The 19881-nt window shown below is 35.6% G+C and overlaps 2 protein-coding genes across 2 annotated transcripts; both read left to right on the forward strand.

Moving 5' to 3' along the window:
* Positions 1 to 218: 218 nt before the first annotated feature.
* Positions 219 to 5264, forward strand: LOC131022453 (uncharacterized). Its single transcript, XM_057951937.1, has 5 exons — positions 219 to 388; positions 531 to 617; positions 2907 to 3502; positions 4136 to 4311; positions 4442 to 5264. Exons 2-5 carry the CDS (start codon positions 593 to 595, stop codon positions 4890 to 4892), a joined length of 1248 nt encoding a protein of 415 aa, XP_057807920.1. The 5' UTR covers positions 219 to 388; positions 531 to 592; the 3' UTR covers positions 4893 to 5264.
* A 2780-nt stretch (positions 5265 to 8044) lies between these two features.
* LOC131022454 (uncharacterized) lies at positions 8045 to 9027 on the forward strand. The gene is made up of 2 exons (XM_057951938.1): positions 8045 to 8173; positions 8597 to 9027. Exon 2 carries the CDS (start codon positions 8611 to 8613, stop codon positions 8944 to 8946), a length of 336 nt encoding a protein of 111 aa, XP_057807921.1. The 5' UTR covers positions 8045 to 8173; positions 8597 to 8610; the 3' UTR covers positions 8947 to 9027.
* Positions 9028 to 19881: the final 10854 nt, after the last annotated feature.

The following is a 19881-nucleotide window of genomic DNA, read 5'->3' on the forward strand; positions in this document are numbered from 1 at the left end:
AACACAAATAAAACATGTCAGTCCTTCCCTTAAAAAGTAAATCAAATATACTAATCCTCAATAACCTAGTTGATTTGTATTTTTAAAAGGCTGTAATCAAGGGAATACCAAGCGGTGCGACCTTCTGTGTGTAAACAGTGAGGTCTCGGGTTTAAACCCCATTGCTCCCCCTCCCAAACTCCCCGAAGTTAAAAAAATAAAATAAAAATAAAAATTATCCATATAATTATCCATAAAATAGATGCATTCAAACTTTATAATTATTTAAAGAAAAATAAATAATTGCAAACCTAACCTTCTTTTACCTCCACTCAAAAAAAAAAACCTTCTTTTACCTCGCGACCAGAACACCCTCTTCAGTTTCACACTCCCTCTCCAACTCAAGAAGGTAACCCCACCCACCCCCACCCCACCCCCACCCCCAGCTTCTGCGTACACATGCGTAAAAAATATCTGTATGTTTAGGTAATTATACATTTTTTGTATGTATTGATTGATTGGTTTATTCTGTCTACCAACTGTAATTGCAGAGAGGAATTTGAAGAGGGAGATCTGATGTACTTGCTTTCGGATCTTAATTTCATCCAGAATCATGATGATTGCTTTAGAGCATAAAGGTTTTTTTTTGTCTGCCTTCAATTTCTATTTGCAATGTCGATACATCTCTAGAATTGTTGGTAACTTGGTTCAATTGTGTGGTGTATTTGTTTGTCTGTGGCTTTTGCTTTTGGAGATTAGGCAAAATTGGAAAATTATATATATACATTTTATATTCAATCAATTGATTTTGGTGTAGATCATTTGTGAAAGATTTGCTTAATTTGGCTATTTGGTTGTGGTGGGAGTGGAAATTGGTTATTATTTTGGGTATTTAGTATGCCAGTCTTATATTTTTGGATTGTAGTTTTCTTGGAGAACTGGGAACTTTATGGAGTCGGGTTTTGTAATGTGTTGTGAGTAATAACTGGATCATATCCTAACCAAGGTCACTGACAAAACTATATGTCCATAGATAGTTGCCGATGTGTTAATTATAGTGTCGCGTTTAAGGGTGTTTGATCATATAAAGGGCTTGCATATAAATTGCAAGAATCCCTTTTCTCATAGCATTGAGTTCAAGTGTCTAATCTATTTGATGGTACATATGGGAAGGGAGTCACTCATTTAAGAATAAAAATGAAGATCAGGTTGCAAAGTTTGTTTGCAAGGTGATAATTTGAGAAGATATGTCCTGTTGACCTCATATTATACATTTATACTTGTCTATTTTCTGTGATTTTGCGTCGGTGACATAAGCAAGTTCACATCAATATAGCTTCTGCAAATTTCCTCCTTTTGTAGAATATGAATATCTATGCAAGTTAAGGAATGCTTTCTGTGCATTGTGGATATGCTCCATTCGTAGAGGTGTTTGGCGCTATCTTATAAATTAAGGAGATCAGTTGAGGCTGACTGGGCCTGCTCTCAGGAAATAGAGAATGTGTCTATAGGCGTGATCTCGATGGAAATGTTAGCTGGCTAAATTTGTAATATGTCTGAATCAAATGAGAATGTGTAAGAATACTGTTTCATGAGAGAAGAGAACTTTATGATAGAGTAGTAGATGATAATAAAGAGTTTTGTGAATAGTAACTATTTGAAGTAGCTCTCCAGAAGGAATTTACAAACCCATACTAAATAGACGACTGAGTAACTTTTATTATCCCTCATTTTTTACCTTGTACTTTGCTTGTCCGATTTGCTGCAAGCCTGCAAATATGATATTTGCTATATGATCTACGTTAAAAGAAGTCATTTCAAAGTTTGTTGAATTAGACAATATTTGTTTATCGACATGACCAAAGTGGACCATCTCAGTTGGTTGAATTGCAAAGATTCTGAGAAATATTACACAATTAAAAATTTTACAAGGTTGGTGGGTTTGTGCTATTTGTAGTTGATCCTCTCAGTGTAAGGCTAAATATGCTAATCGATGGTCTTTGGTCATTCCAAACTTAAATGTTGGGCTTCTATCGTTTGAAATAATTTATGTGCATATTAGTTCTATCATAGTAGTTATGCTGCCTCTTTATCTTGTAATATAACATAGTAGATTAGTAGGTGGAAAAGTATATGGCTTTTATTTATGAATTTGTTTGAGATAAAAAATAGTGGGTGCAAGGCATTTGGTTTTCACTACTTGTTCGATGATTTGGTTTCAGAAAAACTTATTTTAATCAGATTTAGACAAACTGCAATATATTTTATGCAAAATATATCTGTTTTGTTTCTCCAAATTGTTTTAATACTTCATTTTCTTCACCCTAATACTTCAAACACCATAATCTCTATGCTCCAAACCATATTCCCTAATGAAACCAAAGATTCTTTAAAGTCCCTATCATATGTATGCCAAGCATCCCTGATCTACCAAACCAAACAATGCATTTGTTTTTTATTTTCAGTTCAATTACCTTGACCTGATTTAACTTAGAGAAGATAGTCTACCGATTTTCATGACAACCTCCTTTTTCTGATTTCTTTTTTAGTAAAGAATATCTGCTAGTCCTATGCTTTTTTGAGTGTCATGGATGTCCAATATTTATAGAGAAGCTGCAAACCACCAATCTATCATCAAGATTACTTATTCTGTTGTGAAAATAGGACCAGCTGATGACAGGATAAGCCCTGAATAATCAGCATGGCTCTGCGCTTCCATTAGCGATATTTGTTATTCAACTATTTCTATGATAGACTGATAGTTAACTTCAACTTAAGTTTTTTAAGATATCAATGGAGGTTGAATATGAAATCTTTTACTTGCAATGGAGAATCGCTTTAATGATTTATGCTATATGCTATATTCAGAACCTGGTTTGCTTGTTTAAATGTTGAATTAATGTTGTCCCTCAATCCTCTGAGTGCAGATACTACACAGAGGAATTATGAGGCATCCGTTAAATGCCTCCAGTTTAAGGGTCACCCCTGCTCCTTGCAATATAATAATGCTTACATTGAGGGATTTCCTGGTCTCCAAGACAGGCTATGTGGTCCACCAATTGGTAATGTAGTAGATCCAGATTGCTTGTCAAGCAATGAGCTACAAGAATCTTCAAAAGAATGTACGCAGCAGCCCATCATCTATCATCAAGGCATCAGGTCACGCACCACCAATCGTGACTTGACTGGTGTTTCAGTTCACCAACCTAATGCCTTTCAGAGCCAACTCAATCCATTTGCAGTAAATTATAGATACCAGCATGCACCAGTGAACATGTTTGCTCAGAATTATTCATATGACCACCTATTCCAAGATTTTCAATATTTTGTTGTGATCGATTTTGAGGCCACATGCGACAGAGAAAAAAATCCTCATCCACAAGAGATTATTGAGTTTCCATCTGTAATAGTTAGCAGCATTACTGGGAAATTAGAAGCTTGCTTTCAAACTTATGTGCGGCCTTCATGCAACCAAGTCTTGAGTGATTTCTGCAAAGATCTAACTGGCATTCAGCAAATTCAGGTTTATATTATATCATTGGCTGAGTCTTTTTATACTACATCTGTGCTCGTGGTGTGTAGCTTCAAACTTCAATGTAGTTTTATTTGACATCTCTGTTATGCTTATGCTGTGACATAATTTAGGTTAAATCAAGAATATTCCATGCCATACTGGAATGGCAATGTGCCATCAAGCCCCAGGATCCTGATAGTACCTCTTTATCAATGGACCAACATAGAGCGGAAACTATTATATGGGAAACATCTGAGAAGTATTACTGTTATGCCTTAAAAATGCACTCCTCGAACTGTACTATGTAATGCATAAGTGTCATTATAAATTAAAATGCTTTGTATTCTCTTAGGCTTTAAATCAAGTATTTATCAACTGGCACTATCAGACTCTTAAATTGTTTATCTCAAATAACTTATCATCAAATTAACAGCAAGGTACAATTTGCTGCTAATCTTAGTTTCATGGATCATAAACTTTTGAGAGATAATGAAATGAAGCTGGTTTGAATGATTTGCTAAAACAGTTAGGAGGTCTTTAAAGTAAATACGGTAGATTTTGATAGTTACAAACTTTTGAACTTATTCCCGAAATACTGTCTGATGCCATCTTCATTCACTGAAGAATCTTTGACTCTTCTAGGTGGACAGGGGAGTTCCACTAACTGAAGCTCTACTTAGGCATGACAAATGGCTTGAAATGAAAGGAATAAAAAACACGAACTTTGCTGTTGTAACATGGTCTAACTGGGATTGCCGGGTGATGTTGGAGTCTGAGTGCCGTTACAAAAAAATTAGAAAGCCCCCATATTTCAACCGGTACAGTACCGACTCTCTTTTGGTTTTATTCTATCATGCTGACTACCTGTTTTGCTTTAAACAGTTTGTTACACCCTTCTCTTCAGACCACACGAACTACACTGACACAAATGACAACTCTCTTTGGCAGATGGATCAACTTGAGGGTTCCCTTTCATGAGGTCTTTGGTGGTGATAGATGCAACTTGAAACAGGCAGTGGAGAAGGCTGGTCTCACCTGGCAAGGTCGTGCTCATTGCGGTCTGGATGATGCCACAAACACTGCTCATCTGCTCTCCTTGATTATGCATAAGGGCTTTAGGTTCTCAATTACCAACTCACTTCCTTTTGACACTGGCGATGGTTCATTCACATGGAAGCCAACTCAGGATAAGCCTCTTTATGTTATGCCCCAGCCACAGAAACATCAGCAACTGCGACCTCTTCTGCAGTACAATCACTGCTGTTATTGTGGGGTGACGAGCACTAGAGGAGTGATCCGGAAACCAGGTCCGAAGCAAGGGAGCCTATTCTTTGGATGTGGAAACTGGACTGCTGCTAGAGGTGCGCGTTGCCATTACTTTGAATGGGCTTCTCCATAACATGCCAGGAGCAAATACTCCTTTATCCTCCTGACAGTAGCTCGTTACCTGTTACCGTTTGTAAAAAGAAGTATTGAAGTTTGGGTTTCCTGTAGAGGCAGCAAGCAAACATTCGCGTTGCTGGAGTAGGGTCTCGGCTTCTCTATTGGGTTTGTGTAGATAAACTGTGTCGGCTTGTTTCTGCCGTTGGGTGCTCCAACAGGTATAGATAACGATCTGAACAATATATTATGATGCTGGATTGAGTAACTAAAATAGGCAATGGCGTGCGTAGACACATCTAATTGTCTTGAAATTGTGTGAATCTTGGGCACCCAAGTGTTCCCCCTGTATATTTATGATGAGGAAGATTTGAGTTTGTTTGAATCTAAACATTCCTGCTAGTTTCTTCTTCTTTCTCCCTTAGCTGAATATTTGTGGCAATAGCATATGCCATATCTTAGCCTTTTGTGGTTATGTGATTCTGATTTCGATTTCTTTGTGGCCGAATTTGCATTGTGATTTCTTGGAATCAATTTGCTTACGAATGAATTGAAATTTTTTATGTACGTGGATGGAGCCACACTACTTGCCTAGCATTCACAGTTGAGTGAATTTTTTGTTCAAATTGAAATATTACTGTGAAAAATACTTTCACCTTGTTATTTTATATTTAGGTACATAATTTGTATTGATTTCAGACTACCAATGTGACTATCTAGTTATGCAAAAATTGATTGACAGTCATAAGTGTGCCTTGATTATGAAAAGTGTAACTAATCCTAATATTCATCACATACAATATACCAAGATTCTTGACTAATAGGAATACTTTAGCAAATGTGAATTATGGAGATTTAGGTGATAGATGAAGGCTTTGGCATGGGTTGACTGTACCTTTGTTTACACCTTATGCAAAAAATGACTAATTGATGTGATAATCCAAGACTTCAAAATAGCACTTGAAGCAACATTTTGAAAGATTTAGAAAAAAGTAGCGAAGACGAAGATAGAGACGTTCCAGAAAAAAAGCTCAAACTAAAGTTCATAAAAAATTTTGTGTGTTGGCCTAGCGGTAGGTGGTTAATGCCCAATGCCTGAGGTTTTGGGTTCAAGTTCACTGTGATACGGCCTTTAAATTTCTTTATTTATTCGTGCAATTTATCAAAAAATCAAAAAAATAAAAAATAAAATAATTGCTTCATATTATTGCTATAAGTGTACCCCCATTGCTGTTAATTTGTTAAGTTTGGCAGATCGTGCTTAGTTGTTCATTATTCTTACAGTTGAGATATGTGTGTAAATCTTTATTTATTTATTAGTTCATAAACTATAGCTTAACTTATAAAAGGCTATAATGTGCTCATAAACAAAAAGGAAAAAATAAAGAAAGGGGAAAAATAATAGATCATTCAGAGCTGAGAATGAGCTCTAATTATTTGTTTAATTTGAGCAATTGCATGATTAGGTAGTGTGACAGCATGTTACGTATGCAATATACACGTATTTTATAAACTAAAAATTCAAAAATATTATAATGATTTATGTAATTTTTGTATACCAATCTGCAAGGTGGTATATGCATAATACAAATTATAATATAATGTTTTAGAGAGTAAGAGAGAAACACAGTGACATTAGATAACAAATCATTATCTAATGAAGTATGAACATATCAACTATACAAGAAGTTATGTGCACCAGTTCCTCGCCAAATAGGCTTCTCCAATACAGTTTTCTAACCTATGACTTGCTCAAGTTAAAGACCCATCAGGTCAAACAGACGACTCCTCTCAACATACTCTAATTTTCTCCACCCACATTACTGATCTCCCATATGAACATAATCTGATCACTTGCTCAAGTGATTCTGATTCTGAGAGCGGAGCAGCAGCACAAGTTGTGTTGCTTGCGCTGAAACCAAAATACATGTCGTCGTCGTCGTCGTCGTCGTCTAAGGTATTCGACGACGAAGATGTAATATCGCTGCTGAAGAGGCTCTCTGATTTATGGGCTGATGGAAAAAACGACAAGTGGGTTGAATTTCACAAATTCGTCAATAATGATTTTTCAAAATCAGATTTCGCGGGCACGCACTCAGATATATCTGAGAGAACAATCTTTTTAAGCTCTAACCGATGCAGTTGTGCATTGAGTTCTCTCCAATGGTGTTCAAGCCTCTCCCAATCAAAACACATTTCTCTATGGTAATCTTGGGACACCCAAACATGTTAAACGAGGCATAGAAGTTTGGATATGGAAACTGGGATTCATCCAATGCTGGAATTCTCTCTTGTTTCCTCTTCTTCCCAAGATTGCCATGGAGAAATGTGTTTTGATTGGGAGAGACAATGCAGAGAAGCTTGAACACCAGTAGAGGGAACTCAATGTACAACTGCATTGCTTAGAGCTTAAAAAGATTGCCCTCTCAGATATCTGAGTGCGCGTGAAATTTGGTTTATATTATTTTCGACAAATTTGAGGATTTCAACCCACTTACCGTTTTTTTCCATCATCCCATAAATTAGGGAGCATCTTCGGCAGCAGTATTTCAACGCAAACAGCACTACTTGTGCTGCTGCTCCGCTCTCAGAATCAGAATCACTTCTTTGCTTTCGCATCTCTCATTCTTCTGCTTTCGCCGCCATGGGAAAACTCAACAATCGCCTTTTTTTGGGAACTCAACAGCCGCATCTTCTAGGGTTCTAAAATACAGTACTTCGTTTTCAACTTTAATGTATGATTTAATTAGGGCTGGGAATTTCGGGTTCGGGTAATCGGGTACCCGATACCCGGGTATCCGATACCCGACCCGAAAAAATCGGGTATAGGGTACCCGATACCCGATTTTTTCGGGATCGGGTACGGGATCGGGTAGTTAGGGGTTGAAATAATCGGGTATCGGGTATACCCGAATTACCCGATTTTTTTAATTAATAATTTTTAAACTATTTAAATTATTTAATTAAATTACATATGAAAATGAAATCTAAAACTAAAAAGTAAAAAAAAACTCCCAGCCCTAATCCCGCGCCCCCCCTGTTTTGAGTTTTCATTTTTCAATTCATCCCTCGGTCCCACTCCCGACTCCCTCCCAAATCTGAAATCCCAATTCCCAGCCCTAGAACTGTGAACTCTCGGCTCTCACGTCCAGCCCCGGCCGGCCGCCCCACTCGCCGTCGCCCCTCGCCAGTGCAGCAGCAGTTCCGCCTCCGGCCTCCCCAGTCCGCGACCCTCGCCTGTGGCAGCAGCCCGTGCAGCAGCCGTTCGCCCGTGCAGCAGCCTCCGAGCTCCGACGACAGGTGAGCTTTCTTTGTCATTGATGTCAATGTGGTTAGAGAGACTTGTTAGTTGTTAGAATTCATTGTCATTTCCAGAATTCATTTTCATAGAATGTAGTTTATAGGAAACTGATTTTGGCAGTTTATATGGTAGTTTATAGAATGTATACTTCACAAATTTAGTGTGATTTTGGCAATTTATATGGTAGTTTATAGAATGTATACTTCACAAATTTAGTACTTAGGATTTAGGAAACTGATTTTGGCAGTTTATATGGTAGTTTGATATTTCATATTTGTTTGGTTTTGGCCGTTTGGCTTTGGCAGATTGTAGATTGATACTTTGGCTGTGCATTATGCATATATGGCAGTTTATATTATGCATATATTGGTGATTTTCAGATTTTCAGTTTAAAAATGCTTTCTTGTTGTTTTGTTTTGTAGTTTGCTACATTGTCATGGAATCTTCTCGCAATAGTAATAGAGTTGAGGAAGATGATATTGATATGAATGATGATATGGATGATGATGGCTTAGAGGATATTCCTATTGGCGAAGACGGGGAAGAGACAATACAAACTGGAGCTCAAAGTGGAGCATCAAAGAAAAGGAAAGGAGGAAGTGCACGTTCAGATCATTGGAAAGCATTCACACTCTTATGGGTTGAAGAAGGTGATCCTCCGGAGAAGACGCGAAAGGGGAAGTGCAAGACATGTGGAGCTATAATTAGCGCCGATTCATACCGTAATGGGACGAATGGCCTCAAAAATCACACTAGTAATTACCTGTTTTAATATTATGTATCTCCCTCTGATGTTTCTTGCAGTAATGCTTCAGTTGTTTTGAAACATCTAATCATGGATTCAAAGACTCACTGAATTTATTGAACTGCATTTTGGAGATTCTTACGTTTGCAATATGTGAATATATGATAAGATGAATCTACATGCTTAGATCATTTCATTTGGCTAAGCTGTTTCTTCGTACTGTAGAGATAAGCCTCTAATAAGTTACCTTTTTGTTTAAATATCTACTGTGAAGAGTGGTGTTTTTTACGAAACCAATAAACTTACATCTTCTAGAAAGAGGTGTAAGAATGCCTCCTGATCAGTGATCATATATATGACTAATCATTTCATTACAGAAGGTGTTATTGACTAATCATTTATATGAGCAGGTATTCGAGGTGTGTGGGAGTATGTTTTCATCATATACAGAGGACTTGAGGAACAAGAAATATGATAATGGGCAGCATATTATTGGAGCACCTGAAGCGGTGGATTGGGTGAACATCAGGAAGATCATAGAATACCTCAAGAAATTCTATGACCTCACTCTTCTTGCATATGGGACTTCATATGCCACTTCACACCTCTTCTTTGTTGAGATGTGTGACATATTTGATCTTATTGCTGAGTTGGAGCTGAATGAGGATTTGGAGGTGTCTTTGATGGCTACAAACATGAGGAAGAAGATTGGAAAATATTGGTTGGAAGGAGTTGAATCAAATCCAAACATGAATCGGCTTCTTTATATTGCTGTTGTGTTAGACCCTAGGCAAAAGTTGAAGCTTGTGGAGAAATGCTTCAAATCAGTGTATGGTTTGGAACGTGTAGCTGTTTTGGTGAGTGAGGTGACGAGCGCATTGAAGGAGTTATTTGAGTTTTATAAGGTATCTCATCATGTGGCGCCCACATCTCGACCACGAGTTAGTGCTTCTACATTGACATCAATCAGAGAAAGGAGATCAGAGCGTCGTAGTGCAATGAGCCTTGAGGCTTTGCAAGAGAGTGATCAAGATTGTGATGATCTTGATACAAACGAGCTCACTATCTACCTCACTGAGAAGCAATACAAAGTGGGTAAGAATGATGTCGACCAGTTTGATATTTTGATGTGGTGGTCGAGCAACACTGCACGTTATCCTGTACTTGCTGAGATGGCCAGAGATATCTTAGTCGTCCCCATATCTAGTGTTGCTTCGGAGTGTGCATTTAGTATGGGAGGACGTGTTCTATCACCGTATAGAAGCTCTTTGGCGCCGGAAATGGTTGAGGCCTTGATTTGTGCTGAGGATTGGTTAAGATCTACCAATATTGATAAAAAAGATGAAGAAGGCGTTCCAGAAGAAGAGCAACAGAAGGAGTTTGAAATGGGTAATTATATTTTATTCAAGTCTATTTGACATTAACATATTATTACGTTACATTGTTTGATTTTGTTTATCTTAATTTCAATTTCTTACAGTGCTTCATAGCTATACTCATGGTGATCCGAGGACGGCACAGAGTCAGACGGATCAAAGTGGAAGTCGTGCAACGGAGACGGATTAGTAGTTATGGCCCATGAACATCGTTTTGTGATTGTGATGTATTTCAGTATTTGAGTATTTGACTTGACATTTGTTTATGTTAACATTTAACAACGTACTTGGGTACTTTAGAAGTTCGTTTAATTTTAAATTTTAGACTTGGGAGCTTAGATTTGTGCTTGTTGATTTTTTATTTGTTGTTATATATTATTTGTTGCTACAGGGAATTAAAAACGTAAGAAATTGTATAGGGCAAAGGCTGAAAAATAGGGGTTACATTTTCAAATTTTTTTTTAAAAAAATAGGGTATTTTCGGGTATTAGGGTACCCTAATATCAAAATCGGGTAATTCGGGTACCCTAATACCCGAAATACCCGATTTACACAGTTGACTTGGAAGAGCTCATTTTGACCGGGTAATTTAGGGTACCCGAGTCGGGTATTAGGGTACCCGATTTCAAAATCGGGGTCGGGTTCGGGTAGTGGTTTTAGGGTATTTTCGGGTTCGGGTACCCGATTTTTTCGGGTAGGGTACCCGAACCCGACCCGATTCCCAGCCCTAGATTTAATAAGCACTAATCAAACGCAATTAATACAATAACCCACTATTATGCGCTTATTAAATATCTTACCTTATTTTGTTGTAGTGATAGTTACCTTATTTATATTCCACAAATTATTGGGTACACTCGGTTGCATACTATGCGACCGGTTTGAAAGTTTACATTTATTCACAATAATGTTTATTTTTATTCATAAGAACTTTTACTTTTAATAATTTTCACTCATTAATACTTATATTCTTAACTATTTGGTCAAGTAATCATTGTCGTACAAAAGTAATTATTGTTACAATGAAATGTAATATTTATAAAGTAGTATTACATTTATTCACAATAAATGTTACTTTTATTCATGAGAACTTGTACTATTACGTAAGTATACATTTGTGCGAACAAATGTATATATCTTATGCTCATTAAAAGTAATCGATCGCATACTAAGCGACCGGGTGCATGCAAGACCAACCCTTTATATTCCAAGGAATGATATAATGCAGTCGCTTATAATTGCAAGTTAATCATCAAAATCATTTATCATAAACCTTGCTAATTCGAGTGGAATGACATTTAAGAAAAAACAAAAAAAATATTAAAAATGTGTAATATATAGTATTTTTAAAATATTTGCACCCCGTGCAGTGCACGAAAAATATTTTTAAATTTTTATATGAGTTAATATATAAAACTATCAACTTTCATATTGTAAAGATAAAAATTGTCCACTAAGATAAAAATAATAAAAACTGTCCATTTTTTGATTGAAAAGACAAAAATACCCTTTTTAAATATATATACTCTCTCTCTTTCTCTCCAGGCATCATTCTCTTCTCTCTCTCCACTCTCTTTCTCTCTCTTCTCCACGGTACTCCCTCCCCCCTTCTCTCTCTCCCTCCCTCCCTTCGAGCTCAGATCGTCGCGGTCGCGAGTTTTTTTCACTGCGGCAACGGCGTCATCCGGAGAATTTCGCCTTCTTTCCCCAAGAACTTGATGGAAGTTTATAGAATCCTGATCGGGCAGATTGGAATCGATGACAACGGCGCGGCTCTCTGCCAGCCAATCTAAATCGCAGGAGATCGTGGAAACATCCGCGACGATGTCGGAGCGCGGAGAAAAATTACCGGATGCAGATCCGCTGAAATCGAGCGGCGACGGTGGCGGCGAGGAGGCTCTGTCGCTGAGGGCATCGCTGAAGTAGCAGATTGGAATCGACAACGACGACGCGGCTCTCTGCCAGCCAATCTAAATCGCAGGAGATCGTGGAAACATCCGCGACGATGTCGGAGCGGGGAGGAAAATTACCGGATGTAGATCCACCGAAATCGAGCGGAGGCGGTGGCGGCGATGAGGCTCTGTCACCGAGGGCATCGCTGAAGTATTTCTCGGTGGCTTGGAGAGCGGACCAGTCTTGGAACATGCAAGGTCTGTGATATAAGTCGTCTTCCTCCATCAGCATCTGCTTGATGTAGTCGAAGACGCCGTCGAAGTAGTCGCATGGCACCAGAGCTTCATTCTTGGTGGAGCTGAAGAGAGAGGCTGATGGGAAGAGGATATTGCACCTAGATTTGATCGAAGAGAATGCCAAGTATTGGAGAGGTGTAGACACCCTTGTGTTTGATTCAGCTCATTGGTGGACTCACTCCGACAAATGGAGCTCGTAGGAATTTTTAGCAGATTTGTTGTCAAAAAATTTGCAAATTTTTTAGTGAGTTTTGATTGTGTGAGAAATGTTGCTGCAGATGGTATCTAGTTGGATTGGGGATAAAAGAAAATGATGTATTGAAACAATAGTGTCGTGGAGTTGTAGGTGAATGTTTGGGATTTCGATATTGCAATAAGAATCGATACAAAATGTATCAAATCAATCAAATTTTCTACTGCTCATATAATATAGGAGAATCAATTCATTTTTTTAATGGATGGTGGCCTTAAAGTTATGGGATTTTAATTTTGTTTTTGACCTGGAGGGTTTGAATTTGACTCTTACTTAGAAGAGTTAGTGTTTATTCCCTTTTTTTTTTGAGGAATTTCTGTGTTTTAAAAAAATGATGAGTAGAATTGATGTGTGATGATGAATTCCACCCAATCTAATTAATATTTCTCTTATTTTGTCATGTTCTTCTTATTTCTCCATTTACCATTTTAATTTGATTTTACGACCAAATCAATGAATTCACAACTTAATATTCTTGAATTCACAACCAGATCTATGAATTCACAACTTTATGTTTTTAAATTCAGAACTAGATCTATGAATTCACAATCAGCTCGATGAATTCACAACTTAATGTTCTTGAATTCACAACCAGCTCGATGAATTCACAACTTAATATTGTTGAATTCACAACTAAAACTCGAATTCACAACCAAAATAAATTCTAGTTTTAGTCGTGAATTCAAACTTTAACAATTCAAATTCACAGCTACTTGAATTCACAACCAAAATAAATTCTTGTTGTGAATTCGACTGATTGTGAATTCACAACCAAAAAATTCTGATTGGGAATTAAATTTTGGTTGTGAATTCACATCCAGTCGAATCCACAAAAAAAAAATTCTGATTGTGAATTAAATTTTGGTTGTGAATTTGACTAGTTGTGAATTCACAATCAAAAAATTCTGGTTGTGAATTCACAACCAAAAAATTCTGGCTATGAATCAAATTTTGGTTGTAAATTCACAACCAAAAAATTATTGTTGTGAATTCGACTGTGTAGGGTTTAGGGCTTAGGTTAGGTTTTAGGGTTTAGAGTGGGTTTAGGGTTTAGAGTGGATTTAGGGTTTACGGTTTAGAGTGGGTTTATGGTTTAGGGTTCAAATTTTAGGGTTTAGATTGGATTTAGGGTTTAGGATTTAGAGTGGGCTTAGGCTTGTGAATTCACAATCAAAAAATTCTTGTTATGAGTTTGACTGTTTAAGGTTTAGGGTTTAGAGTGGGTTTAGGGTTTAGAGTGGATTTAGGATTTAGGGTTTAGGTTTTAGGATTTAGAGTTTAGAGTGGGTTTACGGTTTAGGGTTTAGGTTTTAGTATTTAGGGGTTAGAGTAAATTTAGGGTTTAGGATTTAGAGTGGGCTTAGGCTTGTGAATTCACAATAAAAAAATTCTTGTTGTGAGTTCGACTGTTTAAGGTTCAGGATTTAGGGTTTATGGTTTAGGGTTTAGATAGGATTTAAGGTTTAGGATTTACGGTTGTGAATTAAAATTTCGTTGTGAATTCGTCTGGTTTTGAATTCACAACCAAAGAATTCTTATAGTGAATTAAATTTAGGTTGTGAATTCGACTTGTTGTGAATTCACAACCAAAAAAATCTGGTTGTGAATTAAATTTTGATTGTGAATTCGACTGGTTGTGAATTCACAAACAAAAAATTCTGGCTGTGTGTTTAGGGTTTAGGGTTTAGGGTTCACAACTAGGGTTTACGGTTTCAGTTCAGTTCAATTGTGAATATACTGTTTCAGTTCAGTTGTGAATTCACAATCATAATAATTCACAACTAGGGTTTAGGTTTAGGATTTAGGGTTTAGGGTTTCACTTCAGTTCAATTGTGAATTTACTGATTAAGTTCATTTGTGAATTTACTGTTTCAGTTCAGTTGTGAATTCACAATCGTAATAATTCAGAACTAGGGTTTAGGTTTAGGGTTTCAGTTCAGTTGTGAATTTACTGTTTCAGTTTAGTTGTGAATTCACAATTGTAATAATTCACAACTAGGGTTTAGTGTTTCAGTTCAGTTCAGTTGTGAATTCACAATCGTAATAATTCACAACTAGGGTTTAGGTTTAGGGTTTAGGGTTTAGGGTAGGGTTTCAGTTCAGTTCAGTTGTGAATTTACCGATTAAGTTCATTTGTGAATTTATTGTTTCAGTTCAGTTGTGAATTTACAATCGTAATAATTCACAACTAGGGTTTAGGGTTTCAGTTCAGTTCAGTTGTGAATTTACTGTTTCAGATCAATTGTGAATTCACAATCGTAATAATTCACAACTAGGGTTTAGGTTTAGGTTTAGGGTTTAGGGTTTCAGTTCAGTTCAGTTGTGAATTCAAAAACCAAAAAATTTTTGTTGTGAATTAAATTTTGATTGTGAATTCGACTGGTTGTGAATTCACAAACAAAAAATTTTAGTTGTGAATTCGATTGGTTGTGAATTACAGGATTTTTTAAAGGGGTGATGTAAAGTGGACATTTTTTTAATTTTTAATGTGAAGGGTATTTTGGTAATAGTGGACATATTTTAAGTTTTTTATTTTAGTGGACTTTTTTTATTTTTACAATATGAAAGTGGCCATTTTAAAAATTCACTCTTTTTATATTTATATAAAATTGATACCAACACAATTATCATATTTATAATTTTAATAAAAAATTAATTTTAACTAAAAATATTTAAATCGAATATTGATACAATAAAAAAATTAAGAAATATTCACAATAATTAAAATAGATATTATGAAAACGCAAAAAATATATAAGTTAAAACAAATAAAAATAAAAATAGAAAAGAGATGAAAAATAGGAGGAGAGAGAATGTTTTAAAATTTTAATTTTTAAATAAATGTAATTTTTATATTTTAAATTAAATATTTACATAAAATATACATCAAATTAAAGCTCTTATCGTGATCTTTAATTTGATATACATATCAAATATTTTATTATTAGTTGAATTTCATAAATTTAGAAAGGAATAAGATAAAATAAAAAGATAAAGAAAAAGGAAATAAAAAGTAAAAATATGGTTTAAAAATAAACCTTCAATTTTATTAGAACTACAAAATTTTCATTAAATTTTGAAATTGATTTGAAATTGATTTCCAATTGAAAGTTGCATTTTTAATATAGTACTAGCATTTGCATCCCGTGCAATGCACGGAAAATATTTTTATATTTATATATTAATATAAAATCTATATCAACTAAATTATCATATGTATAAATATAATAAAAAAAATTAATTTAACTGAATATATTTAAGCTGAATATTGATTTTTTTTAATCTCAACATTAAAAAACAGATATTATGAAAAGGCAAAAATATTAAGTTTAAAAATTTCACAACATTACAAACATATATTATGAAAAGGCAAAAATAATAAGTCAAAAAAATAAAAATATAAAATAGATTTATTCATAAAAAGATGAGAGAAGAGAGAGAATTTAAAAAATAAAAAAATCTTTAAATAGATATAACTTTTACATTTTAAATTAGTTATTTAAATAAAAAAATATATCAAACTAAAGCTCTTATCGTTATCTTTAATTTGATATGTATATCAAATATTTTATAAGTAGTTGAATTTTAAAATTTTAGAGTAAAATAAAAAAAATAAGAAGATAAAGAAAAAGGAATTAAAAAGAAAAAAAAATTACAAATAATCTTTCAATTTTATTATAACTATAAAATTGCCACTCAATTTTAAAATTAATTTAAAATTAGAAATTACCTTTTTAATATAGTATTGATTTAAGTTGGAATCTTAATTTTATATATCAACCTTAATCTCAGTGATCAACAATAAAAAGTGGACAACAAACAAACAATGAGAGTGCCACTATCTATAAAGTAATTTCAAATTGGATTTATTTCACAAATATACAAAATATATCTAAATTTTATTTTTTAATTAACATTTCTTTTGTCAATTAATATCTATGGATTTACAATATTTTAAAATTTAGTCGGAATTCAAATTTCAGCAACAATTAATCCTATAATGAAAACACTATGTTATTTATATAACATAAAAATAAACTCTTTGTCTTCATCTTTCATGTTTTGTTGCAATAATAGGATTCATAGAACGTGATTTTAGATGAATAAAAAAAATTGTTTTATGTTATATGAAATGTAATGTTTTATGTATAGACTGAAATGGCATGCAAGAAAATTCCATCATTAATGTAAAATTAATTAATTTTAATTTGGGCCCAATTCTAAAATATTGAAAATTCACATACTCCATTAATGTTGATTAAAATTTAAGGGTTAATTGCATGAAAATACACGAACTTTAGTCACTTTTCCATTCTGCACACGAACTTTAAAATTTACATTTTAAACCATGAACTTTGAATTCGTTCCAATTTTTCCTTAAAATTCATTTACCCCCAATTTGGTCATGAGGTGGCGCCTATGTGGCAGCCGGAAGTGTGCCTCACAACTGCCGGTCCGATATGTTATACGACGTCGTTCTTAATAGTGATAAACGACGTCGTTTCTCACTGAATCGTTTAATTTAGGTTAAATATGAATTACTTATCCCAATTCATTCATATTTTGTAGCTCAATCTAGGGTTCGTCAGCAAATCAGGTGGAATGCCTTCATCGTCTGCGACTTCCAGCCAATGTCACTCAGAAATGAACTCACGGAATTGCCATTGTAAAGTTCCGATGAAAAAAGAGATCTCAAGAACTACCAAGAATCATGGGCGCGAATTTTACTGTTGCGCTTATGGAACGGTAGGTTAATTTGGATTAGTTCTTCGCCTCCTCTTGATTTTGCTGCACTTGTGTTAATTATTTCAATTTTGTTGTAGTGTAATTATTTTGATTGGGTTGATTCTCAACCAAGGTCATCATCTTCTTCATTCGTACATGAGAACTGCTGTGAAAAGATCAACTTTTGGATTGGGGAATACTTCAAGATTTCTGACTCAAATGCTGTCTTCTTGAAGCATAATCATGAGGTAAGAGTGCAACTCGCCATTCTGGAGGCTGCAAAGAAGGGAATTGAGAGACAAATTGTAGTTCAACGCCTTGTCATTGTTGGGCTTTTGGTGATTGTGTTAGGTCTAATGTTTAGATAGGTTGTGGAGATGGCATTTTCTTTGATTTTGTTGGGCTAATGTTTAGATAGATTGTAGTTTAATCCATGACATTTTGTATGATCTTGAACCTTTGTAATGACATTAGCAGAATTTGGTGGAATATTGAAGCCTGTGAAATGGCCATTTTGTGTTTAACACTATAATTTGCAAACAAAAAACAAATCATCTGCCAATAAGAAATAGTGACTGAAATAAGGATTCATTGATAGAAGATGATCTGCCAACCAAAAAACACAACAGTATTCATAAGTTAATAGTACATAACATTTGCAAACAGTCACTGAATTTGTTTCATCAACATTTTACAAACACAAAATGGACTGATCTAGTGCTTAGGTTCCTTGTGATTCTTGTGTTGGAGCGGACCCTGTTGGGGCAGTTGGAGCAGATTGTGTGTTGGAGGATCCTACTCCAGATGCTTGGCTTCCACTGGTTGTAGACCTTGTGTTGGGACGGGGTGGCACGAAAGTTCCTCGGGCACTCCTTGAAGACATCTACATAAGCAATAAATTTGAGTTAGTACAAATGGTAGCAAATGAAGTGAAGGAAGTATTTTGAAATGATTTTTGGAACATACATTGACATATATGTTCCCTGTCCCTTGAGCAACATATACCCCAAGTCCTTTTAAGGCCGTGTTTCTTTCTTTCATGATTGTGCTTGTGGAAGCATTTGCATGTGTTGTTGGTGGGGGCTGGACCAGTAGAAGCAGGATCAGTTGAGGTAGGAGTTGGAGCAGTGTCTTCATTCATGGCTGATGTAGCATTTTTCTTTGTGGTGCGCCGCTTCCTCTCCTTTGTAGGCCTCTCACTGCATGTGAGAGGATGCTTCCTTGGCCTACCTCTTGGCTTCTGTAAAATTCAATCATTTATCATGTAAGAAAATTAAGACAATGGCAGATTACAAATTTAAGTTAATAATCCAACCTGATTTCCTTCTTCTCTGTCCACCTTTTCGTTTTTGCAAGACCTTGCATTGTGACCAACTTGAAGGCAGTTTTGGCATGTCATCCTAATCCCAATTCTTTTCAGCCGTGTGTTGTTGTTTGGATCCCTCTCATCTACATCTCTTCTCCTCTTCTTTTTTGGTCTTCTTGGCATAGCCCTAATCAATGGAGGTTGCACTGGATAACCAACACCCTTTGGCCACATTTTTTCCCCATTGATAGGCTCTAAGCCATATGCATAAGCCTTCAAGTATTTCTCCACAGAGTAGCATTCATGCACATACTCTGTGGGTTCCTCCTTCATAAAATGCAAGGCTGCTATGGCATGCTTGCAAGGTATCCCACTGATATCCCACTGCCTACAACTACAATGCTTTTCACCTAACTGAACCACAAACCTATCATCATAACAACTTACTTCAAATTTGCCACCTAAACCAGGATAGGCTTGGCACATTCTGGCATCATATCTCAGTTTGTCAAGTTTTTTTCTTATGTTTGGGCATATTTTTTCAGTACTATCAGTCACCAACCCCAGCTTTTTGTACTGTCTCCCCCTTACAGCAACTCTAATGTCTTCTAACATGGTGATTATGTGCTTAGCCCTAGCTTTCACTATATAGCCATTAAATGTCTCAGAGACATTATTATCAACCATATCAGATACACAATGTGTAGAGATAAAGCATCTACAAAACCTGTGGTATTCCCTGTTCATAAAATCTGTGTGTGCTTCCTGACTCTCAGCTTTCATCTCCTCCATTGCTAAGTCAAACTCCTGTTGATATGATGCACGTACTACTCTCCAAAAAAGATTCTTTAGTGTTGCTCCTTTGTGTGTTTTCTTCCAGTTACAGTAGACATGTCTTGCACAATTTCTATGTTCAGCAAATGGTGCAAGACTTGCCACTGCATTTTGTAGTCCCTATCAAAAGACCATTACAACAATGTTGTTAGTACTCAAGCAGTCTGTTGATATAATATAACAACATGAACAAATAGACAAATTACCTTCTGTTGATCAGATATGAAGCTGATCCCCAAACCATCTGTGACACCCAAGTCCTCAAGCAAGATTTTTATA

This window comes from Salvia miltiorrhiza, chromosome 4 (assembly GCF_028751815.1).
Source record: "Salvia miltiorrhiza cultivar Shanhuang (shh) chromosome 4, IMPLAD_Smil_shh, whole genome shotgun sequence".
NCBI classification, from domain to species: Eukaryota; Viridiplantae; Streptophyta; class Magnoliopsida; order Lamiales; family Lamiaceae; genus Salvia; species Salvia miltiorrhiza.

Excerpts from the sequence above, each read along its gene's own strand:
- LOC131022453 (XM_057951937.1), top strand. The coding sequence starts at position 593 with ATGATGATTGCTTTAGAGCATAAAG. Across the intron at positions 618-2,906 it reads GATTGCTTTAGAGCATAAAG|ATACTACACAGAGGAATTAT; the intron begins GTTTTTTTTTGT and ends CTCTGAGTGCAG. Across the intron at positions 4,312-4,441 it reads AAGCCCCCATATTTCAACCG|ATGGATCAACTTGAGGGTTC; the intron begins GTACAGTACCGA and ends TCTCTTTGGCAG.
- LOC131022454 (XM_057951938.1), top strand. The coding sequence starts at position 8,611 with ATGGAATCTTCTCGCAATAGTAATAGAGTTGAGGAAGATGATATTGAT.